General features: G+C 44.8%; 1 protein-coding gene across 5 annotated transcripts; it reads left to right on the top strand.

The window, feature by feature from the left end:
• The first annotated feature begins 94 nt into the window (after nt 1–94).
• On the top strand, nt 95–27608 carry LOC123768368 (integrin alpha-8). Of its 5 annotated transcripts, XM_069336318.1 has the most exons (28): nt 1332–1484; nt 5999–6035; nt 6283–6482; nt 7124–7263; nt 8367–8515; nt 9969–10080; nt 10541–10608; nt 10943–10988; nt 11240–11433; nt 11881–12105; nt 14851–14956; nt 15165–15262; nt 15734–15870; nt 16160–16332; nt 17100–17175; nt 18143–18212; nt 18863–19068; nt 19285–19510; nt 20362–20549; nt 20723–20897; nt 21492–21614; nt 22295–22442; nt 23115–23232; nt 23482–23544; nt 23785–23866; nt 25272–25391; nt 25841–25939; nt 26313–27608. In XM_069336318.1, the coding sequence occupies exons 3-28, from the start codon at nt 6286–6288 to the stop codon at nt 26415–26417; spliced, it is 3444 nt and encodes a 1147-aa protein (XP_069192419.1). In that variant the 5' UTR covers nt 1332–1484; nt 5999–6035; nt 6283–6285; the 3' UTR covers nt 26418–27608. The 5 variants fall into 5 exon arrangements, with proteins under 5 accessions (XP_069192415.1, XP_069192417.1, XP_069192416.1 ...); XM_069336314.1 differs by lacking the exons at nt 1332–1484; nt 5999–6035 and adding an exon at nt 95–681; XM_069336315.1 differs by lacking the exons at nt 1332–1484; nt 5999–6035 and adding an exon at nt 353–645.

Genomic DNA, 27608 nt, shown 5'->3' with positions numbered 1-27608 from the left:
GGAAGGATTGTCTTTATCGAGTCAAGTAACATTGCTACTGTAAGCGATTGGGTGTTGGGGTGGGAGTTGGAAGGGGGATATTGGAGTGGGAGATGGGGGGGGATGGGTGTTTCACGTCCAAGACCACCTACCTATCTTCCCTCCAATTATACTCTTCGTTTTGTGGGGTTGTGTTAGCTCTTGAACTCTCACTATTATTGTTTACGTTCTTTGATAAATTGGTAACACTATTCTATACACACTCGTTCCCCTCCTGTATTACATATACATGTGTTCAGTGGTTCGTTAAAGTAAAACATTACTGACCGGATACACTGATTGTCCGGAGGGCGCCAGGCAGCGGATGGAGGCTCAGTGTGTCACCAAGTACAGCTTGGACACTCAAGCTACGTCTGCTCCATCCAGAGTTCGAATACCCCTACCTCTGCTCGGTCTAGAGGTCGAACACCCTCTCTCTATTCGGTCTAGAGATCGAACACCCTGTCTCTGCTTGATCTAGAACTCGAGACACCTTTTATTCGACCTGGAGCTAGGAGACCTCGGCTACCTCTGCTCGACCTGGTGCTCTGTGATACTCCAGCTTGGCACGGTGTTCGACCTCCATGTCTATCCCCTGCTCGGCCTGGCGGGCGTTGTCCTTGTGAGGCGAGCCTCTCTTCTCGCCGGGGATCCACGGACAAGGTATTAATTTCGCTGTACATGTATAAAACCGCAAGCGCGCACACGCGAGATATGAACACACACGCGAGACACACACACGCATGCCATACACACATGTGCGTATAGGCACAGATTAAGATAACATTCCGCCTTAAAAAGTTGTAAGTCAGGCTCTGACAGACGAAGAACAATCTTATCTAACGTCTTCCCCAGATTCTGGTCTCTCTGCGTGGCTCTCTACAACCTCTATACAACTCAGGACTCTGTACAACCTCTTTACAACTCAGAGCTCTATACAACTAATCAGACATTTTCAAACGACGCCCAGCAAAATTTTGTTTTATTTGTCTAAAAGCTCGTAACTGAGGGACATAGGTTCAATTCTCAAGCAGAAAAAAAACAGTTGGGCATGTTTTCTTTCGCCTAATGCTCTGTTTATCTAAGTGTAAATAGGTACCCGGGAGTTAGATAACTGTTGTGGTATGCATCCTGAGGATACGTCAGTACGTGGCTAAGGGTACACCGCGATAAGCTCAAGTACAGGTTTCTTGTCTCCGTCAACAGGATTATGTGGTGCTCGTAAATTATAAACGTTGAAATCCATCGTTCTGGGGGATAAAACAGCATCCACAAACACTTTGTATAAGGGATTTAATCTCGTGCAAATAGCCCTCAGTTGAGGGATTAAAACATTTTGTCAGGGAGAGCTGCATTAAGCGAGAGCTACGCTTGCATGCCCTGGGATCACCGCAGTGTTTGATCCATTGTGGTGGTGGAGTGAAGCATTCAGCGAGCCCTTTGTTTCGAGGAGGCCTCATTTGGTGGTCGGTGATCCCGGGGCTGTGTCGAGCGGCGGGTTGTGAAGCCTTGAATCATATGTGAATTGGACTAAAGGTGCACAAAACCTCGATCACCCATTACCAATTTTTGATTATACTTCGTGGCCGTAATATATAATCGACGCCAACTAGTAAAATACTGCTGTTATTAAGGAGCATTTTAGCAGCATATGTTGACAGTTAATCAGGTGGTGAACCTTTTGAATTTTTGACTCATCCCCTGTGAGGAAAACTGTAGTTTTAGATTTTTATCTATGCTGGGGGGGGGGGGGGATAGAACCCCGGTCAGGGACATATTTTGGTGTATGGACTAGATTCGAATCCAGGTCAAAGTGAGAGACGTGGATGTAAAATTGACATAAATAGGAGCCGCCACGTATGGGCCAATAGGCCTTTATCAGTTTCCTTAATTCTTATTTTCTTAGTTGGCGGATTGTGTTCGATGAGAAACGGAAAGTTTTCGTAGCTAACCAAACCGGTTTCACGCTCTCGTTTGAGACTTAAATCCCAATATAAATTGTCTCATGACCCGTATTAAGTCACCTTGTTGTCTCGAGGGCAATGGATGAAAAACTGGGTTTGTGAGGAGAAAAAAAGTTTTTCCTCTGAGATAAATCACGAAGCTCCCGGCTAGTTTCGCTAGTGATTAGTGAAGGAGCAATCCCCACAAGCGTGGTCCAGCCACTGGTTCATTATACGCAGTTGGCCACTGGGTCATTGTATGCTAAAACATTTTTAAATGAACTTGGTTTGGTTATTAGAATTATATATTTTCTGGTCATCCCATTTCAATCATTACAGTAATAGCAATTATATAGTGCGTTACTCGCTTTGTCAATTGGCGAAAAAATGTTTTAATCTTAAATGGCTTCGTTAGGAATCGATTATTCTTTGGGGTAGTTGGCTTGTTTCTCGCCGAGTCACCTCAGTAATACACTGAAGTGTTTACTTATTAAACCTTTTAAATCTCTTGATAAAGTTATCTCTATATTTTTTGTTATTTATTGATTTATATAAATCGTTGTACTCTTTTAGCTTGTGTTTTGATTGGTAATTTGCTGTTTTTTTTGTAGGATTGATGATCGAATGTAGACATTAAAACGTTACTACGTAAGAAAAATAAGTGAGGATGTTCGTTATAATTTTTTATGCTACTTAACCTCTTAAGAATAATATTTCCAAGAGGAAGATCTATGTAAATAGAAGCATGAGGCTGCTGCAGTATTATCGTGGACTCGCTAGGCTTCCGCTTGAGGGGCAGCGTAACCCTTAAAGTCTCCATTTATGCCATCCATTGAACTGAAGTGAGAAAGGAAAGTACAAAACACATTTATAGAATAAATAGAAAAGTATGACAAATAATTGAAATAATGATCAAACTTGGCGCGAAAAAGACATAAATCTATAATAACTGTGCAACTAAATAAACACGACCATCATATATGCAATATATAAAGACCGGCCTTTAACTGGAGGGATATACACAGGGAAAAGGGAACCCTCGCTTTTCGCTGTATAAACACTGAGAGTGTATTACCTACCCGAACTGTGTCCAAGCTTAAAGTATACTTGTTTGTTGACCATTAGCCCCCCAGAGGCTGATAGCACTTTATATAGTTACTCAGCGGGGCAGAAGCATGCTCCAGTAACGCTTAAATCAACATTAATTCGACGCTGATTCAGCGTTACTCGCGCATGTTTTATCGACTTAGTGACTGCTTGAATCATGACTCGGTTACAGTAGGAACGCTGGTACAACTCGACGCTCCGTGAACGACGTCGTTCCGTGAACACTCGTCATGAGAGACGACGTTGGCTACAGTTGCAGCTTCCCCATACGACATGCTCACCCTCCCAGTGTTCGACACCCGTGATGAATGATGCGTAGACGTCCCAGACTGGGAGAGCAACACCTGCCACAGATGTCACCGACTGGAACTGAGCAGCTGGGGCAGATGTTCCGGTCGAAGACTAAACACCTGGGCCAGGAACAGTGTTACGCTGAAGGACTCAGGGTCATGGATGGTTATAACAATACATGAACGCACGAAGGATATCAGAGAAATATGACACAACGTCTCCGTATGAGCTTCCAACTTGCATAAGTAAATTGTTCAAATGTCGCTTGTTATCATATGATTGCTCTGGTTATCAGTATATACATGCTGCCCTGATGTGCATGTATATCAGGGGAAAATGTATACTATGATAACGAAGAACGAAGCTAGTCAGAAGTCCTCTACGACACGTGGCTATCAGTTTGTCACAACGGCAAGTGGATATCCTGTGTGCGACGCAATCTAGCCATTTTTCCCCTTCCCTTTTAATCAGATTTAATCAAAATTAAATTAGCGTGCCCTAAAAATATTAAAAACCCAAAAAGTGCTTAGCTCTGGTCTGTTGTGAAGACTGTGTATGTGAGCCAAGTCTTCAGGTTGGACCGGGAAGTAAACTGTTATACAGGTTGGTTCCAGCTTCTTCATTTACCCGTGGTGCTACCTAGTCTCTCCGGCATGACGCCTTCTTTTGATAATTACTTACTTTATTTACCTGTTGGAAGATTGTCACATTAAAACTTTGATAACATTAATTAGAATATTTAAAATCAAAATAGATATTGAATAGGACTGGTTCTTGTAACCTACTTTACTTCGGTTTTAACATAGTCTACGCAGATGTTCTTATAATTAGACTTATAAATGTTTAATTAAGCTAACTAACACTATCATGGGAATAATGGTTACCTAGCTGTATATCATTGGTATGATAATATTAGTTAATTAATTATCATTAATTTTGTTTTTTAGTGATAACTATTGTTAAGACCCTTGAAAAATGCTTGAATTTCATTATGATTTTCCCAGTACTATGATAAAATCTTTGGAGCAGGACAGCGGGATCGAACAAACGTCCTGGGTTGCCCCAGACACCCGCCTGATCCTGTGAACCACGATATACTGAACAGTTATACAACCTGGCACCTGTCTGAAGCACCTATAGGAATTTGGAGGTAGCGAAGGAAGGACATTTTCAGGGGAAAGCGCCAAGCCATTACGACTATATAGCACTGGGAAGGGGTCAGGATAAGGATTTGGGATGGGACGGGGGGAAAGGAATGGTGCCCAACCACTTAGATGGTCGGGGATTGAACGTCGACCTGCATGAAGCGAGACCGTCGCTCTACCGTCCAGCCCAAGTGGTTGGACTTGGAGGTAGCGAGCTTGTGCCCAAAACAAAATTTGATATGCAACCAGCTCCGCGCCTCCGAATTGGTAGTGAGTTTGGGCGGACGCCAGGATGTGCAACTTTTAGTATATCGCGGTCCATGGGATAATACTCCCGCGTCTGGGACCACCCTGGACGCTCGTCCGAGGCACGCCTTGCTCCAGAAGATCTTTTCATAAATGCATCTCGTTACTGTGAGGTCGCCGGTTTAGTATTTGCTGCAGTAGCACTGGTCAGCATGCACTTGTGGGAATACATATATATTATTTTATTGATCCGTGTTTCAATTAAAGCTGCAATATCATGGTTTTTCACAGAGTACATTCAGTATTTTCTTCCCATTGTAACATAATACTTTGCACCCTAGCACCAGAAACCATAATTTTGAGAGAGAGAGAGAGAGAGAGTGATAGAGAGACAGAGAGACAGAGACAGAGAGAGAGAGAGAGAGAGGCAGAGAGAGAGAGAGAGAGAGAGAGAGAGAGGATGGAGAACAACCAGCAGGATAATACGTCATATCTTGGTGATAAATCAAGGATTTTAAATCTTTATATTTCAGCATTTAGCAGTCCAAGAGGCTTATTTAATAACTTTGAAGGGTTGAACACTGCTATACTCTTAATGTCATGTCGTAAGTGAGTGTAAACAATAACATGATCGTGTGATTTAAGCTTGAATATCATAAATGTTCACATTAAAACTTGTGTTATCGTACGCTAACTTTTGTGTGACTGACTTCCTCTCCAATATCGTCAGGGGACGGCGTCTCAGCTGACAGTTCGTGTTTAAGTTGCTTAGAAAAACATAGAATGTGTTGTTCTGGCTAATTGTATCAGTTATAGATATTAGTGTAGGTCGTACCGCAACCGCACGGTGCTGGGTTCGATGCTCGGGCAGGGAGAAGGATGTTCCGGCGAGGTTCCTTACACACGATGCTGTTGGTCACCTAGCAGTAAATTAGGTACCTTGGAGTTAGTCGACTGCTGTGGGTTGCATCCTGGAAGATATCCAATCATTGGGAAACAGGATGCCTAGATAACTATTTCCGCCTTGTCGACAGCAAAACATATATATTTGTTATTTTACTGATATTTACAAGTGTTCTTACATTCTTGTTCAGCCACTAGTACGCGTAGCGTTTCGGGCAGGTCCTTAATCCTGTGTTCCCCGGAATACGACCTGCCAAATCGTTTAATAACCAGGTACCCATTTTACTGTTGGGTAAACAGAGGCTACAGTTATGGATTAACGTCCAGTAAATCCTTCCCGGCCAGGATACGAACCCAGGACAAAGCGCTCGCGAAACGCCAGGTGAGTGTCTTACCACTACGCCACGGGGACTGTATGTCTCCGAGAACAAAACATAAGACATAAAACATAAGAAAAAAACATAGGAAGATGGGGCTTATCCCCGAAAACATATGTAGTAAAACATATGTAAAAGCAGGCAAAGGCCACACACACAAATGAGAAACCATATCTAGCCTCAAGTTGACTTACATATATATTCATTTAATAATCTTGTTTCATTATTTTCTGTAAATATTATGTCTCTCAGATTATGATGGGGTGCGGCAGGGCGGCCCCTGCCTGGCTGCAGGTTGTGGGCGGCCTGTGGGCAGTGTGGGCGCTGGTGGCTCCCCGCCCAGTGGGCGGCTACAACCTCTCTCCCGCCCACTCCAGGAGGATGGACGGTCCGCCAAACTCACATTTCGGGTTCAGCGTCGCCCTCTGGTCGGACGACGCCAGTGTTAAGAGGTAAGCTGTGTGACGGTCTGTGTGACGGGCTGTGTGTGACGGTCTGTGTGACGGGCTGTGTGTGATGGTCTGTGTGACGGTCTGTGTGACGGTCTGTGTGACGGGTTGTATGACGGTCTGTGTGACGGTCTGTGTGACGGGTTGTGTGACGACAACACATCACTAGTGAGAAGATGCAGAGAGAGAGAGAGAGAGAAAGAGAGCTACACACAACAATATACAACTAAACATTCTACTGGGAAAATTAAGACCAAGATTGTCCTCCATAATCTCTGGGAAAACTGGGAATGTTATTGAGAAAATGTAGTCCAAATAGAAGGAACGTGAAAGGAGAGATAAGGATAAGTAATATAAAGGAAGAGTGAAAGAAAGGCTTTAGAACAAGAGCAACAGTGATTGTCTGTGGCACCACACTCACTATCTGTGGCACCACGTGCACTGTCTGTGGCACCTCAGGCACTGTCTGTGGCACCACAGACACTGTCTGCGGCACCACAGGCACTGTCTGTGGCACCACAGGCACTCACTGTCTATGGCACCACAGACACTCACTGTCCCAGCTTCTTCCTCCACATGAACTCATCATTTACGCAGTAACTCTGAGGCCAGTCTGTGTGATGAGTGTTGGTGGTGTTCCCCAGGGTGGTGGTGGGAGCCCCACGCGGTAGGAACGGCACCTCGGGGCGAGGGCAGGTCACCTTGGGCAACATCTTCTTCTGCGACGTTGACGGACCCGTTGTCTGTCGACCTGACGCCAGGCTCCCCACCGTCTCCACAGCTGGTGAGTCCTGACGTCTCCTGACACCGTCACAACAGTGTAACAGTCTGAGCCGTTTAAGATAGGTGGCTTGAATTGAAGGTAGTGTGGATACGCCCTTGAGCAAAACATGCAGTGGAGTGGTAGTTCTGCCTTGGACAGTTGGGACGGGTTCATTCCTCAGGAATTAGAGCAGAGATGGGGAATCAAGAAACACAAGCCTTAGGTCAGGTCGCCAGGAAGAGGCCGGTCTCTTCCCCCACCAAGTCTCACCCCCCCCCCCCCCCCACCTTCACCCTCCCTCTTCTCCAAGACTTGGTGTTAATTCAGTAATGTAGAGAAATTTAAGTTATCATTCAATATTGTATTTTATAATTTATCTGCTCAAATATCTAGATAATTTCCCAATTGTTTTGGAATAATAATTAAGTCAGCTTAAGTGACCAGTACATGATTAATTTATTAATCATCTTTGAAGATTAATTTGGCAACTAAGCCTAGGTCAGTCTTTCAGCTTGAGCAAAGCTGAGAGAACAAAAGTCAGGAACAAGTCAGTTCTTGACTTGTCCCAGTCAGGAACAAAAATTTTGGTCAAGAACATAAATAAATCAACAAACAAAATCTTGACAATTAGGCATCATAAATATGAACTATAATTGATGACGGGACTATTAAAGATGGCGTGACTATATGATATAACATGACCAATTATGATCATTTATATTATCATCAATTATATATTATACATAATAAATAATATTATATATATTATATAATCTAATTATATAATCCTAGAATCATTATTATATCACAGTGTTTACTTTTCTAATTCTATTTGCGTTAACTGTGTCTTTTATTAATAATAAAGCTTTCAAGTACATGTTTTTCAACGATAAATACACGTCATATAAATTATGAGAATAAACCCAGTCATTCGGATGGCTTAAATCTCTTTAATGAATAAATATGGCTTTAGAGATAATTTTTATAACATATATTATAGTAATTGAGTGAATTGTTTATGAAATATATTTTATGAGGAAAGCAAGGAAACTTTAGAGGAAATATTAAGAACTCATCTTGATGAAAACAACAATTTAATCATCTGTGTGTGTGTATGTTGTCAGACTTCAGCGAGGCGGCTCTGAACGTCCTCGGGGATCCGCAGGTGACAGCGGAGCTGGAGGAGAAGAAGGCTGGGTTAGGGAGGCCTAAGAACGTCATGGGATTTGGTCATTCTTTGTCTACACTGAAGCAAGATGTGTCCCTCCTCGCTGTGAGTAGTTGTTGTCCTTAGTGTGGCCCATCCTGCATGTTATTCTGGGTGTGGCCCATCCTTGTGGCCTTACATGTATGTTGTCCTGAGTGTGGCCCATCCTGTGTTGTTCTGAGAGTGGCCCATCCTTGTGGCCTTATCTGTATGTGTTTGCGGGCACTTGAGCCTCATCTCTGGTAATTTCGAACCCTTCCAAGGCCGCCTGGTTTACTGCCACCTCTCCTAGCACAGGGACATCACCTCGTTCTATTGTGGAGACCTCCTGGAATCTCTTTTCTTTGTCATTCTCTGTGTACCTGTCCTCACCGGTTCTTAGTTTCATCATCTGTTCCTTTCCTCCTGATGTGACTGTAGAGCAGCTTTGGTTCGGACTTGGCTTTATTTGCTATATAATTTTCATACTTTTTCCTCTGCTTTTCTTCTCACACTGAGGAATTCCCTCTAGAGGAATATTTTTTTGTGTCCTCTCATATTATTTAGCAGTTGGCTCTTCCTTGCTAGAATTTCCTTTTTCGTGGTCTCGTTTGTAAACACTATATTAATCAGGCGGTCTCTGTCCTTGTTGTTCCACCCTAACTTGAAAACCTTATCAATGCTTTGTTAAACCCCTTCCATCTGTAACCCCTTTAGTATTTCTTTCACTACCACTCTGTCCTTACCATTCCATTCTGTCTTACTGGAGCCGTTCTGTTCTTTAATTTTCTTATCACTGCCCAACTGCTGCAACTGATCTTTTTCTATCCAGCAGCTGACTAGTGCACCTTGCTGCTTCCTGTGAGGGAGCTGCTTTCATGGCTACTTCCTTCGCTGTGGACATTGCTTCTGAGCTCGTTTCTCGGCATTTCTGCAAATGTTGCATGCACAGTGGCAGTCCCTTCCATCGATACATTTTCATCTTCTTTTGGGAAGATTATCTGATGCTGAGCTTGAGTATTGTTCTCTTTGAGGCTTCTTATCTCATCCTTTACTGCTATCAGCTCGCTTTGTAGGTTGCTTATTGTATTCCTCATTTCCCGCATCTCCCTCCTGGTGTCCTCCCAAGCTTGGGCAAACATTTCCTTCATTGGGTCACTCTGTGTGTATGTGTTTGTTTATAATGTTTACCACAATAATAATGATATCACCACCTCTTCTCACTATCACCCTAACTCACCTACCATCATCATCATCACAATCATCCCTCACTGCCAGAACCTCCCCCGCCCCTCCGTAACAGCACCACTTCCAACTACCCAGCAGCCACACACCTCCTCCCTCTCTATCAACACCACCACGACTATCCACATCCTTCATTAATAATTTCTACCTTTGTCACCAAGACTAATAGCCATTAACAAGTATGGAGTCAACCTCTACCACATCACTGCCTAATGCATTCCATTTATCAACCACTCTGACACTAAACAAATTATTTCTAATGATCCTTCTCCTTACCCCACCCCCTCTACCCCAGGCGTGTGCCCCCCGCTACCCAAGGTATGAAAGTGCCAGTGTAGAGGTTCGAGGGGCATGTTTTGTAAGGACAAGTCCGGACTCAGACCCTAAGACTCACCTGCCCTTTCCCCGTAAGTCCACTCTTCCTCACATTTGTTTACCTCATATAATCGTTTGAAATATCTAGTTATATTATCTTTCATTAAGAATTAGTTACTACGTAAGTGTGAGTACTGACTTGACGTCTGGTGTGTGTGTGTGTGTGTCAACACTGACTTGACGTCTGGTGTGTGTGTGTGTGTGTGTGTCAACACTGACCTGACGTCTGGTGTGTGTGTCAACACTGACCTGACCTCTGGCGGTAAGTATGACAACACTGACCTGACGTCTGGAGGTAAGTATGACAACACTGGCCTGACCTCTGGAGGTGAGTATGAAAACACTGACCTGACGTCTGGAGGTAAGTATGAGAACACTGACCTGACCTCTTGCGGTAAGTATGACAACACTGACCTGACAGCTTTACTCACCGTCAAACACTATATTCACTTCTCACTGTCAATCGACCCATTTGGTTCTTGTCTATCCCAGATCGGACCCCCATCTTGAACACAATCCAGAACGCCATGTTGGGCTTCAGTGCTGCTCTGGACGATACGGTGAGCCCCCACGACACCTGTTACAGGTGTCTCTGGTAGGGATACTTGTCTTTGACATTATAGATGTGAAAATCCCTTATTGTACAGATGTGAAAAGAACTTTTCAGTACAGATATGTAAGTCTCTCATAATATAAGTGAAGATTTCAGTAATACAATCCCTAACAGGACAGGTATACAATGCCTAATTATTAAAGTGTGCAAACAAGAAGCCCATTACAACAGTGCTTGCTCACGATAATGGAGGATTTAGCGATACACGAACATAACAAATGTTTTGGTAGTGGTTCTTCACTGGTGTCCGTGTCACTCATTGCAAACTTTGCATATTGCAGGGTAGTTATGTGGTGATGGGGGGACCGACCGCTTTCAACGGCGAAGGTGAGTGAGTCTACCCCAGGAGCTAGAGTCCAGCCCAGGAGCCAGAGTCTAGCTCAGGAGCCAGACTAACTATAAAGTCAAATTCTTACCATAGAGCCAGACTCTAACAATAGAGCTTGAGTCTAACCAAGGAGCTAGAATTTAACCATAAACTGATATAATTATTGTTTTAAGATTTTCGTTTATCTATTAACACATTTTTGTTCCTGTTGATCCACCTGCTATTGCTGCTCCTGCGTCCTCCCTGGCAGGAATGGTATTCTCAAGCTCTATCAAGGCCAGAGGAGGGCGCCCCGCGAACCGTTTGTCAAGCGGTCTTCAGGAGCCCAAGAATCTGGACCACACCGACTCCTACGAGGGCTGGGCGCTGGTGCTCGGCAACTTTGACAACGGGAGCCACTCCATCGCTGTCTCCACCGTCAATTATGGCAGTTACATCGGCAGGGTGAGTCGTCGTCTGCCGCTGACTGTGTATTGTGTCTCCCCGGGGGGCAGGTCTCTGCCATTGTTGTTGCTTTTAATTTAAATCGTGAACATTTTGTCACAGTTGTACCATGGACTCACTCTCTCTGTCCCCCTGTTATATCAACTCACTCAGCACCCCCCCCCCAACTTGTCACTACCATCTCACCACCACTACCAGTATCACAATCCTCACCAGTACTACTGTCTCACCACCACTACCACCACCCTTACCACCCCCAAATCAATGACTTAAGTATTCGGACGCCAGAGGGATTTAGTCCGAATCTAGCCTAGTACCTAATCTAACCCAGTAATCCCAAGATGCCAGAGGGATTCAACCCAGTAATCCCAAGACGCCAGAGGGATTCAAGAGAGTAGTCCCCAAGGCATCTCTCAGTCAACTACTGTGACCCCAACTTGCCTGCAGGTGAACATCTACCCGAAGGCGATGACAGCTAACATCCGGCCAATATACACAGTGTACGGGCAGGAGGTGGGGGCGCACTTCGGCTACTGTCTGGGGTCAGCAGACGTGGACGGGGATGGCGCCGCAGACCTCCTAGTGGGAGCTCCTCTGTCTGCTGGAGGAGTGGCAGGCTCCCTCCTTCCTGACGCCGGCAAGGTTTATGTCTATTACGCTCCCATGGTCAAGGTAAGTCCATGGTGCTCTTGGCGAATGCTGTGGTGATTGTTACTAGAATACTCAGTTAGCAAGCACTTTAACTGTGGTATTGTTTTACGTCTATGAGGACGTAATTGCTTGTTGTAGTCCCCCCCCCCCCCTTATCTTAAATGTATGTGGTATACGGGAAGCTGTTCAACTGGCTTGCTTCTCTGTCAATGGTCTGTTATTCAAATAAGATACGGTTCTAAATAGCCTTTCTGGCTTGGTGCCTTTCTATAGTTATCTGAATAACCATTTGACTTGTGTCTTAACCTTGTGATATTATCGCCGCACTAAGGACAATTGAGACTCGTAGAGCCGTGTAATATTTATTTAGCGTGAAAGGACTACGAGTTTAGAGGCAGTGTGCTGCTCTGGGCAGGCGAGGAGAGGTCCCAGGGCTCTGGGTGAGGTGTAGTGAGCGTGGGTTCGTATCCCATTGTCGGATACAGAAAACCTGCTCCGCTTATGAAGGTCTTTCTAGGAAAGCATCGTTTAAGTCCAAAGTGGCTATTTACTGCTGAGAGAACAGCGCAAAGCGGCTGAGAGCTGACTGCGTTGATCACAAATTTGAAGTAAGGTTATGTGAACGGTTTTGATATTAATGAATAAACAATAGAGTCCAGGACACTATTTATATTTAATTGCTTTCATTAAAATGTAAATGTGGTACCACGGTCTGCCCTCGTGACAGCTCAGGTTTTTTGTTTTGCTTGACGTCCCTGTAGCAGCGTGATGTGCTCTCAGGGAGCCTAGTGTGGGACCTTATTCCTACTTATTCTTACGTACTCCGACCTGTTGTGAAAAGGATTTATTCATTACTAAATATTTATTCTTTTTCTTGTCATATATATAACGTTATGTTATTTTAGACGTTTAAGAGGAACGAAAACTATTTAGATATTATTTTAAAGTTATAGTTTACTTATTTAAAGACAACTTCTCGATTGTTTTGAAGATCATTGCTTGAACAGGATTTGTAATTTCCTGCTCCACATGCATGGTGGGACACCTGGGGTCATAATTGACGACCAGGGGACCTCCGGACACCTGCTCTGCCTGGGGGCTGCTGAAACCCGGGACGCGAGTTGACCATTGGGGCTCGATACTACGGTCAGGCATCTCTATTATACGACCCGGACTGATACAAAGCCTAGTGACCTGGAGTGCTATCGTGGCGTAGTGTAAATCTAGCTGCCTCCTCTTCTACCGGAGGTCAGCCGGAGACGTCGTAGCGTTCTTGAACCCACTAAGAGTTTATAGAACGCTTCACGCCTTATCGTCTGGGGTCACTAGGTACTGATAGCCTTCCTGCTGGCTGTGTGTGTGTGTGTCGGATGCTCGCCTCCCCGTGGGTCACCAATGGGTCACCAAACACCTGCCCAGCAATGTGTTTTATCTGCAGAAAGGTACAGTCGTCGGCGGAAAACTACTGTAACTTTAACAACGACAGGCGACGTGTATAAAGCCACAAGGCTTTAAGTTGTGCCCTACACGACATCCGTCACTTGTGACGTCGTTGCTCTTAAATCAATAAGAAAAAACAACACATTTATGGAGATTATTTTACATGTAATGTGGATATATAGAATAAGATGTATAGTTGTGGTGCTATTTCTCGTGAGGGTCAAGTCTCTATCCACAGTATAAGCTGCATTAAGCGAGTTCATTCAGTGCATTAAGGTTTGAACAAGTAAAATGATACAAGATTCATTTACTATCAGTTAAATCACAGGAGAGTGAAAAGTAATTTAGTTACATCATGTAATGGTCCAGCTAACAAAGCTGTTATCACAACAATTTTATCCACATTAGATACAATCATAATATTTTTAACTGAGTTATAAAGAAAGCTGTGACGCGAGCAGCAGGAGTGAGATAAGTCTAGCGTAGTTCACGGACATAGCTCTGCCTCCCACTCAACCTAAACTACTCAGATTAAACCTATCAAAGCCCAAACACCAAGCTAAACAATTTGAGTAGACATTACTGCTAGGACTGGAGATCTGGGGGGGGCAAAAAAAAAAATAAAAGGTTGAGAACCACAGGTCTATAGAAGGAGTCGGGGAATATGAAAGGCAAATATGTATATCCTTATTGGCTGACACTATAAAGATACACCTGCTGTAGTTAGTAAAGCAACCGTTAAACTCGGATGAATACCTGCGAATAGTGAGCTTTATGAGGGGTAACGGTGATCGCAGGAATGGTAATACTGCACGCAAGGGACCCATGATGCTAGTGTAATGTACATGGGCATGGAGACAATATATCCCAATATATTTATAGATCAATTCTTTCCTTAATAATCGGAATGTACAATCTTTGAAGGAGGGTAGAAATAGCCTAAGCTACTCTATCCTTTTGAGATGTATTTTATAGTCTCGGTAAACGTACTTGAACTTGATGGACAACCTTTCAGTAACCAGGAAATGTCTCACATTAAACCTCTTCTGTTATTATGACTATTAAAACCACCATCTTTTGTGATGGGCCTCTTTATTTCATGTGTATAGGAAATGGTGAATTATCTCTCCCTACGATGGGCTCACCATAGCCCGTACTACTTGGAACTTTTTGTTCCGAGTAGCTGAATCTAAAACAACAACAACTACCTCTCCCTCCTTCTCTTCCCTCACCCCACCTCTCCTTCCTCACCACATCTCTCTTCCTTCACCACACCTCTCCTCCCTCACCACACCTCTCCCCCCTCACTACACCTCTCCCCCTCAGGCCGTGGACAAGCGCCCACCAACACAGTTGACGGGGGTGGAGGCTTGGGGTCGCTTCGGGGCCGCCATTACTTCCCTGGGCGATATTGACCAAGACGAATATCATGGTCAGTATTACACACACACACACACACCGTTCACTGTGTACTACACAGCCTCCTCTGCAGCACTGAAAATATTGTATAATAAAGTATTAATCATGACTGAGTGTAGCAAAATATATACATAATAAAGATGGGAAATAGAGAAAAGATATGACGAAGGATAATAAAGTGTACAATTATAACATAAACTGATGTGACATAAATGTTTCAGACATTGCAGTAGCAGCGCCTTATGCAGGTGTGAACGGACAGGGCGCTGTTTATGTCTTCAACGGCGGAGTGGACGGTCTCCGTCTACCCCACTCACAGGTAGGACGGTCCCCGTCTACCCCACTCACAGGTAGGACGGTCTCCGTCTACCCCACTCACAGGTAGGACGGTCCCTGTCTACCCCACTCACAGGTAGGACGGTCTCCGTCTACCCCACTCACAGGTAGGACGGTCCCCGTCTACCCCACTCACAGGTAGGACGGTCCCCGTCTACCCCACTCACAGGTAGGACGGTCTCCGTCTACCCCACTCACAGGTAGGACGGTCTCCGTCTACCCCACTCACAGGTAGGACGGTCCCCGTCTACCCCACTCACAGGAACCGCTTACGATAGCTGTCTACCCACATAGGAAGATATAGTGACATATACATATATTAGACTGTTTTGTACCTTCATCTGACTTAAATTATTATGCCCTGTATATACGTTTGATGTATACATATGTGAATGCTTGTGTATAGCTGCAGTATACATGTTTACATTGGCACTGTAATATACATATCCCGCAGGTGATAGAAGCGTCCATTTTCTCGGGCATGATGCGTGGCTTCGGCTTCAGCTTAGATGGCGGCCTCGACATCGATGACAATGGCTACCCAGACCTCATTATTGGTGCCGTGGAATCGGACACGGCCTTGCTGATAAGGTAAATTATTGATAGCGGTTTATGTCTGTTATCGTGTTAGTGTATATTTGTTGACTTAAGTTTGTTATGTTAATACAGATATAATCTAATTAACTTATCTACCATTTTGTGTCTATTATTTCTCCTCCTCCCATTGGATCATATCCTGGTGCCCATTGGGTGATGCCCCGGTGCCCACTGGCTGGTGCCCCTGGTGCCCACTGGCTGTGTCCTGGTATCCACTGACTGTGCCCTGGTGTCCACTGGCTGTGCCCCTGGTGCCCACTGGCTGTGCCCCGGTGGTGGTCAGGTCAGCGCCGGTGATCAGGTTGGTAGGCAGTGTGACCTTCGCCTCAGAGACGATAATGGCCGAGGACAACAGCTGCGAGGTAGAGGCCGCGGGGTACAGGTCCTTCAAGGGCGTCTGCTTCAACCTCGAGGTCGACCTCACCTACGATACCCACAAGAAGTTCAACGATCTCAGTAAGTACATGACAGCCACAGGACGGTCAACGACATGATGTATGACAGACACATGACGGTCAACGATATGTGCGAATGACAGCCACAGGACAGTCAACGATACGAGTGTATGACAGCCACATGACGGTCAACGATATGTGCGAATGACAGCCACAGGACGGTCAACGATATGAGTGTATGACAGCCACAGGACAGTCAACGATATGAGTGTATGACAGCCACATGACGGTCAACGACATGTGCGTGACAGCCACAGGTCGGTCAACAATATGAGTGTATGACAGCCACAGGACGGTCAACGAGATGAGTGTATGACAGCCACAGGACGTTCAACGACATGAGTGTATGACAGCCACATAACATTCAATGATATAAGTGTACGACAACAACAGGGTTCAATAGGCGGTAATTCTCTTTCACCTGACGAAAGTGTCCTGTAATGAAATGGCTAAATTAATTACATCATGTCACAAATTACATCAATATTTCGATACATGTCTTAGAGGTGAAATTGACAGAATTATTGAGTTAAAGTCCGAAGGGTTTCCATTACAGTTTTCACGGCTGTGATGGTGTAATAGTTTATATGGTAACGTCAGATTCATCGCCACCACCACTACCATACCCTAGTCTACCACAATTCACCACAATAGGGACTATATCATCAACATTACCAGCAGCACCACCACCACAGCCACCAACACCTCAGTCATCACCACCACCACCTATCACCACCACAACCACCATTACTATCACTATACACACAGGGATGCAGTTCAAGATCGTGCTGAAGGGACCTGAGGACAACTCACTGTTCGGATTTAAGATCAACAATGACCACAGGTAATATAATCCGAACACCTGTTAAATGAACTTTTTTGAGTTTAAAACAGTAATAATACCAATATTAATAAATAGCAATGATTTAATTAGCAATAATAAGTAAAAACAAGTGGTGTGTAGAATAATAATAACAATAATAATGAATAATGAGAAAATCAGTTGAAGCTATGATGAGAATTCGAACCTACACACTAGGTATTCCCAGGCATACGCCCTAAAGAACTCCTCATGGCTTCTATTGATTTCTGTGTGCAATAATAATAATATGAGGAAATAGCCGAAGCATACAGACATATGTAAATGAACTTGTAACATCATAAGACGTTATCTGGTGTTTACAGCTCTGCAGCTGTATGGAATATGTAGGTCTACCATGGCCCTACCCTGTCTAGTCTGACGACAGCCTCTCAGTGGCCTAGAAGTGAGACACTGGAAAGAGGGATCTTCAAGGCATCGTTGAGAGATAAAAAAGACAATTAGCTCCAAGGAATATGACTTCAGACAATCGCCAGTTACAGTTTTCAATGATTGTGATGTCGAGGTTCTGTCACGTCTCTTGTGCAAGACGTCATTTGGCTGCTCATCTTGTACGCCATTATCACCCGCCGGGGTATTTAATTCTGCGGCTGGTACATAGTGCCCAGGGTATGGGCACCATCACAGGTTGACAAGACAACCCTTGCCCCCATAGGCCAACAACTCTGCAAAAATAATTAGATGTTAATGAATTAACTGAAGCAGCTACAAGACAAATGACAAGTTGGATAACAAGAAACTTTGGAACAAAAGTTGTCATACCAATGATGATATTTTTTAAGACACTAGTATTCTCTAGGGTGGAAGATATGTATATGAATATATACACATAGGATCATAAATATTCTTTCGTACAGACAAACACAATAGTTGTCTTTGGTTATATTGCTGTAGTTTGAATTATTTTTGTACCTGCAATTATGTATTACAGGTATGCGCCAGTGCGCACTGTCAACTTCAGAGACAAGCGCAGTCCCTGGTCGGTCCAGGCCTTCTACAAGGTCAGTAGTCATCTTACATAATGACTGGTCAAGGGAAGTCTTTATTTTAATCATTAGTTTTATTCGAGTTTTTTTTAAATTTATTGATTAATGGTTATTTATTTATGAAACAATTTATGAATTAATGTGTACCTTTTATGGTCGTCTGGTTTATTCGTTTAAGTGAGGAGGAGGATTTAAATTTTGTTGATTGATGTGCCACGTCTTGATAACACAAGAATGTTTGAGTCACACTCAGGATGCAGAAGCAACACCTTGTGGACATCAGGGATGCTGAACTCTTCATCAAAGAAAATAAAAAAACATTTGAAGACGAGTCTAGACATTGCAGCCATCAACCACTATAGCTACCTCTTCTAAATTAATACTTACAAAACATCAGTAGTAACACATAATCCGTCTCTGACCTGACACAACCTTCGCCTCACTAACCTCTAACCTCCTCCGTTTTGCTCCTTCATAACCACTACTGATGTGTATCTTTGTCAAGTCTTATGAAGTCTTATGGGCAAAACATCATCTACAAAACAAAGTCTTATCTCACGTTTTCTTTCTCAACAATATTGCCAGCACTTTGACTCTCTGAAACCTTTATATATGCTTATAAGTTCATATAATTACTCGTATATTTTGTGACGTGTTGGTGGCAGCGAGTGAGGTCCAACATCGGCCAGAGCCTGAGTGCCTCCGTCACTGTGAGTCTAGTTCCTGCTGCTGACGACGGGAAGGACGAGGTAACGATAGTTCCCCCGGTGCTAGACGCCGCCAGCGCCACCTTCACCACCAACACTACACTTCTCTGCCACGACAACACCACCTGCTTCGCCCAGCCCGACCTGCAGATAGTTGCCTACACGTAAGTGATTGTCTCTCTCTACTGTTCTCCGGCCGTTTGCTGATTTTATTATCTCTCTCTCTCTCTCATTCTCTCTCTCTCTCTCTCTCTCTCTCTCTCTCTCTCTCTCTCTCTCTCTCTCTCTCTCTCTCTCTCTCTCTCTCTCTCTCTCTCTCTCTCTCCCCCCACCGTCAAGTCGCTTAAATAATGTTGTCTGCTCACTCTTCTTTCGAGCAGACGCCCGGTGACGTTGGGGAAGGACTTGGTGGAGGTGGAGGTGGAGCTTACAGTCAAGGACGACCCCGGCTACAAGGTGGAGGTTGAGATCCGCCATCCAGAGGGACTCGAGTTCCAGCGGGTGGAGGGGGAAGGGAGGATCCCCTCCTGCAGTTATCATCAACTCGTCAACCAGATCGCCGACTCCCTCACCTGCATCTTTGAATTCATTGACGCTGATGAGATGGTGAGTCGATGGTGTAAGCTGAAGACACAGCAGAGATGGTGATCAGTTGCTGCCGAGAGCAATTATATTCTTTCCTGGAATAATTCACTTAATTAACTACTCTCTCTCTTACTTACCGAGCTAATAACACCAAAATAGTCAACCTTCCACATACACATATGAGCGGCAGTGACAAAGATTGCGGGCTATTCATGCCCGTGCCTCCTCTTGGGTGGCTTAATCTTCATCAATCAATAACAAAGAGAAGAGTGACAACCGTCACCCCCATCCTGGGGCGTCTGACGGCTTGGCGCCAAGTGTTACCTCTTGCATAACCTTGCCCGGGCCAGCCTCGTTCCGTGCTGTGATTGGCTAACAACTTGGCCGCCTCATTTTGACCTGTCAATTATCTGACCACCTGTCTACTTTGTGTAGCTTCCGGGGATCACAGCCCCGCGGTCCGGTTTCTGTCTGGCCTGGACCACTGCCTCGGGCCCTCTTTCTCTCTCCCGCCAAAATGGGGATGACCTGAACCCAAAATTTAGTTATTTAACTTTTTAGACATATGTCTCAGGTCAGGGCGCTTGTACGCCAAGTTCCACACCCCAACACTGGGTGAGCGAGGCAGGGTAGGCCCCCAACACTGGTAGTGAGGCAGGGTAGGCCCCCAACACTGGTAGTGAGGCAGGGTAGGCCTCCCAACACTGGTAGTGAGGCAGGGTAGGCCCCCAACACTGGTAGTGAGGCAGGGTAGGCCCCCCAACACTGGGTGAGAGGCAGGGTAGGGCTCCAACACTGGTAGTGAGGCAGGCTAGCCCCCCCCAACACTGGGAGTGTAGCTGCCGTGTTAATGCTCTTCTCCCTCACTACAGGAAAGCTTCACTCTGCACTTCGCGTACGACGCGGCGCAGATGTTGGCGTACTTGACCTCCCGCTCCTCCTCCGCCCTCCAGCTGACCCTCGGCGTCACCAGCGACACCGAGGCGGAAACTAACGCCCACAACAACCACGTCACCGTCAGCGTTCCCGTCGTCCTCAAGGCCATCCTCTACACCAAGGCGTGAGTGACAGAGAGAGAGAGAGAGAGAGAGAGAGAGAGAGAGAGAGAGAGAGAGAGAGAGAGAGAGAGAGAGAGAGAGAGAGAGAGAAAGAGAGAGCAAGAACAAACAAAACCATTCCAATTGGTTTCAAAGGTGGGCCTCAGATGACAGGTTGGTCACCTTCTTCCTTCAGGTATTCTGTCCTGGAGAGCGCTACGGTGGTGGTCAACCAGACGACTTCCAGCCAGGAGCTGCAGAAGGCCAAGAAGGATCCCGACACCTCCTTTCCGGTCAACAAGCTCGGGCCTCATCTCCTGCACGAGTTCTCTCTCACCAACCGTGGCCCGAGTCCCGTCTTCGGGGCCAGGGTAAGTCAGGGCAGCATAGGTCACCAGGGCAGCATAGGTCACCAGGGCAGTATAGGTCACAACCTTGTCGGGTCAGGGATAGTTAGGGTGAGACAACACAAGGTCACATCGCAGACTAACCCCGAGTCTGAACATCAGAGAAAGGCAAGTAACATTTGAGAAGACTTTTGCTCCGTCAGTCAGACCTGCGTCAGGAGAGTTCTGACGGCTGGAGTATGTGCCTTTTTGGAGAGTTACAGCTGCGTCAGGAGAGTTCTGATAGCTGATGACTGGAGTATGAGACGTCCTGGAGAGTCACAGCTGCGTCAGGAGAGTCCTGACAGCTGATGAGCCGTCCTGGAGTGTCAGAGCTGGAAGGTCAGTTCATTGACGGCTTGGAGGTCCTGGAAGCTGTAATTCAGTTCATGCGGTGGCTTTGAGGGTTTTGTAGAAACAGGCGAGGTTGACCAGCTCTTCCCTTTCCCCAGCTGGTGTTCCAGCTGCCTCTCTACCATGATGACCAGCTGCTGACTTACTGTTCCCTCCCCCAGCTGGTGTTCCAGCTGCCTCTCTACCACGATGACCAGCTGCTGACTTACTCTTCCCTTTCCCCAGCTGGTGTTCAAGCTGCCTCTCTACCACGATGACCAGCTGCTGACTTACCACATGGAGCAGCCCACCGTCATCCCGTCCCAGGTCACCTGCTCCATCCTTCCCGCCAACCCTTTCCACCTGCAGGTAGTAATCAACGTTCTTCACACAAAGTCCTTTTGGCGTTTGAATTATATTTTTATTAATAATCCATCAAATTTAAGTTGACGAGATGCAAATACATTGTGTGTCTGGGGTTACTAATATACTACATTTATTTAAGACATGTTGCTGTTCCTTAAAACATTCTTCAGATGACTGTCTAAATTGTCGTCAAAGTCCACCTTGTTCAAGCTTAAAGCTGAAAAGTAAATTGCAGTTGATATACGAAAAGCATAGAGTCTTATCTATGAAAAATTTCAGTAGAAGATATTATTGGTTTGTTTAGAATGACTTGTAAGATATGATGACTGCCTTGACGTCTGTAACTACTCTCACCTGCATGTTGAGCCTACCATACCTTACCTTGAGGTGCTTCCGGGGCTTAGCGTCCCCGCGGCCCAGTCGTCGACCAGGCCTCCTACCTGTGACATTTGATGCTATGTGCTATTACTACTACTGCTATTAATACTACCATCACAGTTGCTGCTTCTACCACAACTACTACTATTGTTTATACTTCAGAAACTTCTACCAATGTTATCACAACACTTCTACTACTACTTCAATCACTTCATAACCATCTCAATACTACAAACACAATATGATACTGATATCGATACCTTCCTGATGAGCTCAAACACTAAATTTCCTTTCTCCATGTTCAGCCCTCCGTCGCACAGGAGACTGGCGTGTTTAAAACCACAGACTCTGACTCTACCACCGTCGGGCCTGACAACACCACAGTCTTCCCTGTCACCAGCTTCATACCCCAGGACACTCTCACTGACGGGGCTAATGCCACCGACGGTCGAGGTAAGACAATAACAGCTTCACACTCCAGGACACACTCGCTGTTGAGAGTAAGATTTGATTACAAAACAGCGATGTGGTGCTGTTGTGCACAACAGCAATGACATTGTGGAATATTTCAACCGTGATGAGTGAGTGAGGCTCATTATTCCATTGTTTCCTGTTGCACTTTCGCCTCATTTGAAGACTCCAGCGACGTTCCCACATTTCAGATCTTGAGGAAATGTTCCCTGGACTAATGAGTATCTAAAAAAAGGAGAGTTTCGGTGGAAATCACAAGTCAGCGGTATCAATAGTCCACTTATGTCAACATAAATAACTTCACTATCTATGTCTTGCAATAAATAGAGCAAGCTCATTGGCAGAGTGTTGAGGTCAATACCCAGTATGTGTAAATTCTGGCAGCTTTATTTCTTATAAGTGCAGAACCCTTTACAACACCACTCCCACAGTACTTTCCAGGGCACATTGACTCACACCCCACTGCCTACCAGATAAAAAAAAACCATTGGCCACCCGTACTCACTACCTTCTAGATAATAACACAGCTGGTCAGTCGTACATGCTGTCGTCAAGGTACACACAGACATAGATTCCACAAACAGTCTTTTTCCAGAGTGATAGCCACTATGTAACGTTACAGACACAGACCTTGACATTCCCACAATCTTTCAGAAATCCATCGTCGCCATGTCCTGCCTCAGGAGTATGACGAGGCGGCTTATATGCTCACCAACCAATCTGTTGTGGCGTCTCCAGCTCCCAACCACACCACACAGCTACGGGACAAGAGGTGAGAATTGCGTGAGTGCGTGTGTGTGTGTGTGTGTGTGTGTGTGTGTGTGTGTGTGTGTGTGTGTGTGTGTGTGTAACATACTAGACACCGAGACTCATAAACAAAGGGATATACAGTAACAATGTGCATAGTTAAGTAAGCCCCTCATGCATGTACACAAACACACAGGAAAAAGCCCTCATGCATGTACACAAACACACCTCCAAAATCCTACAATTTGGAACTTACTTGAGCTTGACCTTGCAGATTGTATTCGAAGGACGACCATATCAAGCCCCTGTCTTGCAACCTGACCAAGTGCATCCTAACGTGAGTCATACATATGTATACGTGTGCACCCTAACGTGAGTCATACATATGTATACGTGTCTTTCTTACTAATGTGTGTATGTTGTGCTTTTTAGGCATAGTTGCCACATAAGTCGTGTTTCCCTCTGAAAAATGCACTTTTTCGAAGACATTTATTTGTGTGAAATTTACGTACAGTGGGAACTATTGAAGCTGAAAGTGATTACTTTTGGCCCCACTGTAAGTGTTGACTGTGTGCAGGTGTGAGGTGGGGCTGCTGGAGGCGGAGGCGACTGTGTCTGTGTCTTTCTCCAGTCACCTGATTACTGCAGCAGTCAGTGAGGTCAGTCTAGAGGCAGTCTTAAGTCACTGACACTAATGTCAAACACACACACACACACAACCAAACCAGAGAGACCAAAGAGCCAAAGCTCAGCCCCCGCCATCACAATTAGGTGAACACATATAAAAATACACCCGTACTTACCCCTTAAAGTGCCAGTGCCTGGTCGGCTGGCACTGGCACCGGTGCCACTATAGGTCACAGAGTAGCAAAACAGCTGGAGAATAGAAGATAGACTGCATGGAGGTCCCCCACTCACCACCTGTCCCATTGAGAGAAGCGACTCGAGTTCCCTCACCCCTCAGTCCTTCCCTCAGTCCTCCCCTCCCTCACGTACAAGGAAGTAGGGTAAGGTAGACTGGGAAGAGATATAATAAGGAAGGTGGTGGATAGATAGGACACCATATCCAGGAAAGGAAGAGTGGAAGAGGAATGAGGGGATAAAGGAATATAAGAGACGTAGCATAGGAATGGCCAGGTCATCATGGGAGGGTACAAGCAGTAGGAATGTGTGAAGGAACAGAACAAGACACCTTAAGATGGAGAAGATAAGGGCTGACGCAAAATAAGAGATCCCGCAGATGGGAGCAAGAAAATTACTAAAGAAAGGTTATCAGAGTTAAGTAGTAAAACTAACAAGAGAAATACGATATGATGAAAGAAGGTATAAACGAATTAGGTACAGTAGCTATTGGGCCGGGCTCTAGAGCTGGACCTCATTTCCCACAATCAGGTAACCATAACACACAGAGAGAGAGAGAGAGAGAGAGAGAGAGAGAGAGAGAGAGAGAGAGAGAGAGAGAGAGAGGGGCTGCTGTGATTGACTGCTAAGAATCGGGTCCAGGAGCTGTACCCGATTTTCTTCTAATTCCCAGGTCAAGATAGGTAAGCACAATACACACACCTCTTCCCCTCACTCTCCTCTCAATCACAAGAAAACTAAATATCCCAACCTATGGATTTTTTGTTCCTCCTGCCTCTCTTACCCGGAAAGCTCTGGATTATTACACAATACAAATAATAATAATTATACATTTAAATACACAATAACATAACTACTGTATATTCTATCCCATTACACATGGAAATCATACTGCCGTGATATATCTAAGATAATTTTTTTAAAGCAGGATGATTGCCAGCATCCTGGGTTAACCCAGGATGAAGCCAGCATCCTGGGGTGACCCAGGATGAAGCCAGCATCCTGGGGTGACCCAGGATGCTGGCTCTCCCCAGGATTGTCTTTCATATTGTCTATCTTGTACGGTTAGTTTACTATTAGTAAATGAGTTTTGCTGATTATAATTTTTGAGCTGCCTTCTATAGGGGACAATAGGAGGCAGCTCCTTTTGAGATGGGACCGGAACTTCAGTCTTCTTAATTCTCACGTTCTTGTGGTGGTCAGATGCCGGTGAGGAGCGTGAGCGTGGCGTCGGAGATGTTGGTGGAGGTGAAGCAGACCAACACTACAATTATCAACCCCAGAGTCACGGCAGTAACTCAGATCTTCTTACAAAAGCCTCAGGTAATCTTCAGATCTAAACTTCTTCAATTCTCTTTACATACATTTGTATGCAAATTTTGTTTTTATTATAATTTTTTTTTAACAAAAAGACATTGTGTGGAGCGTGTATTTTCACTCATTTATGTTTGAAAGTTTAAGCCTCAGTGTGTGTGTGTGTGTGTGTGTGTGTGTGTGTGTGTGTGTGAAGCCCAACTCATTCCGTCTCGACCCCCTGGACATACATAATGCACATAAAGGCACACATCTAGAGGAGAAGGAGGAGAAGGAGGAGGAGGAGAAGGAGGAGAAGGAGAAGGAAGAGGAGGGCAGGAGGTAAACATTAACACAGACTCCTGCCACATAACAGGTAACATCCTCCCGTTATCCAACATCCTTACACACACACATCCCCCCCCCCACTCCCACTCCTACGCTAACCAATTGCTTCCCCCATCTTCCTCACCCACCAGAAACCCCAAAGTTTCCGGGATGTGCCCCTTTGGATTCTCCTCCTAGCTGTGGCTTTCGCTGTCCTCCTGGTCATCCTCATAGTTTTCGGCCTCTCCAAGGTAAGTCTGGACTCGGACAAAATGAGAATGGACTTTTCTAGGTAGAATTCAATTCTGAAAAAGGTACGACTGGACACTGTGAGGTAAGACTGAACTATGGGAGGTTAGATTGGGCTCTGGACGGTAAGACGTCTCTCTGAAAAGTCTTCGAAAGGTAAGACTTTGCCCTGGAAAATAAGTTTGGGCTGTGGAAGGTAAGACAGAGCTGTGGAAGGTAATTATTTATTATATTTTAAATATATAATTGAACATTATTATTTATTCTCGCTCTAGTTAAATACCTGAAATTGTCCATTGAACCAATTTAATCTTTGACCCTGTACTCGGGCTCTTCAGTATCAACTAGTACATCTTTTTCTGTGTTTTATCTCAGGCTGGATTCTTTAAGAGGAATCGACCTCCGACGGCACCCAAGAGGAAGAGTCTCCTTCAACCTTCAACCCAGGCAGTTACACACTCAGACTACGAGGATGATTGAGGAGCCGAAGACCCATCACTAGGGCATGGTGGCATTATGTACAAATGTGGACTTATTAATTGAAGTCACCTCTTCCACTTCGAGGTGTATCGAACTGACCTTGGCATCTTCCTATTCTTCCATTCCTTTTTCTTAACTCTATTTTTTTAATCTGAAGAAGTTCCTTCTGACATCTGACTCATTTGTGTGACCAAATGAGTCAGAGGACTCATTTGGACACACAATTTTTTGCGTGTCAAATGACACACAAAAAATTTTGTGTGTCATTTTCCCTTTATGTGTCCTCGTTTTACTGGTATTTTGAGCATTGCTTCTCACTACTTGGTTAGTTCTCCTTTTAACACTGTTTATCGTTATCACGTCTGTCCTACAGATCCTTTCCTGAGCTGTAGGTGCCTTGGTCATTCTTCAGAGCTGTCGCTTTAATGCAGGAAGGAGGCTTGTTAAATATCTACAGACCTTCTTCAATTTGAGTTTGTATTTAAGAAGAGGTTCCATGCCGGGTCCAAATACTCAAGAATGGGTCTCATATGGGGATGTATAAATCGCTTGGAAGGCTTCACTCTCCCAGTTCTTGAAAGTAATCCGGATGTTGGCCTAACTGGGATGTTATTCGGCTGATGAGATCCAAATATTTATAATTTTCTGGCGTGGGAAGCTGTCTTCCCTTCATTCTATGCTGTTTTATAGGCTTTCCTGCTTATATTCCTTTCCTAATAAGCTTGGAAGTCCAGTAGTAGTTTTTCAGACCATCTCTGGAAACTGTCTCGTTTATTTTGTTATGTATTGAAATCCTCCTCAGTTATGGTTCCTCTTATTAGTTAACATTGTTAAAAAACATTTCCTTATTTCCTAACTTCTAGGAAATAAAAAGTTCCTTATATCCTCTGTTAATTTGTGAGTGAAAGAAAGAGAGAGAGAGAGAGAGAGAGAGAGAGATTGAGATTGAGATTGCGTGGAAGTGTGTTTATATCTCTTCAAGTGTATTCATATACAATAGTCAGTATGTACGTGCGACATTTTTTTCGATTGGGAAACGATTCGTTGGCCTAAACGAACACCCTTATTGCCCTTATTTTTGTCCCACAAGCACACACACAGACACACACAACAACACATAAAATCTGTTGCAATAGATGCTTCACTCGTACTTATATTATGAATAAATGTGCGGTTTTTTTGTTTGTCTAA

This window comes from Procambarus clarkii, chromosome 35 (assembly GCF_040958095.1).
Source record: "Procambarus clarkii isolate CNS0578487 chromosome 35, FALCON_Pclarkii_2.0, whole genome shotgun sequence".
Classification (NCBI taxonomy): domain Eukaryota; kingdom Metazoa; phylum Arthropoda; class Malacostraca; order Decapoda; family Cambaridae; genus Procambarus; species Procambarus clarkii.
Note: the sequence above shows the minus strand (reverse complement) of the source record. Positions and strands in the feature narration are given on the sequence as shown.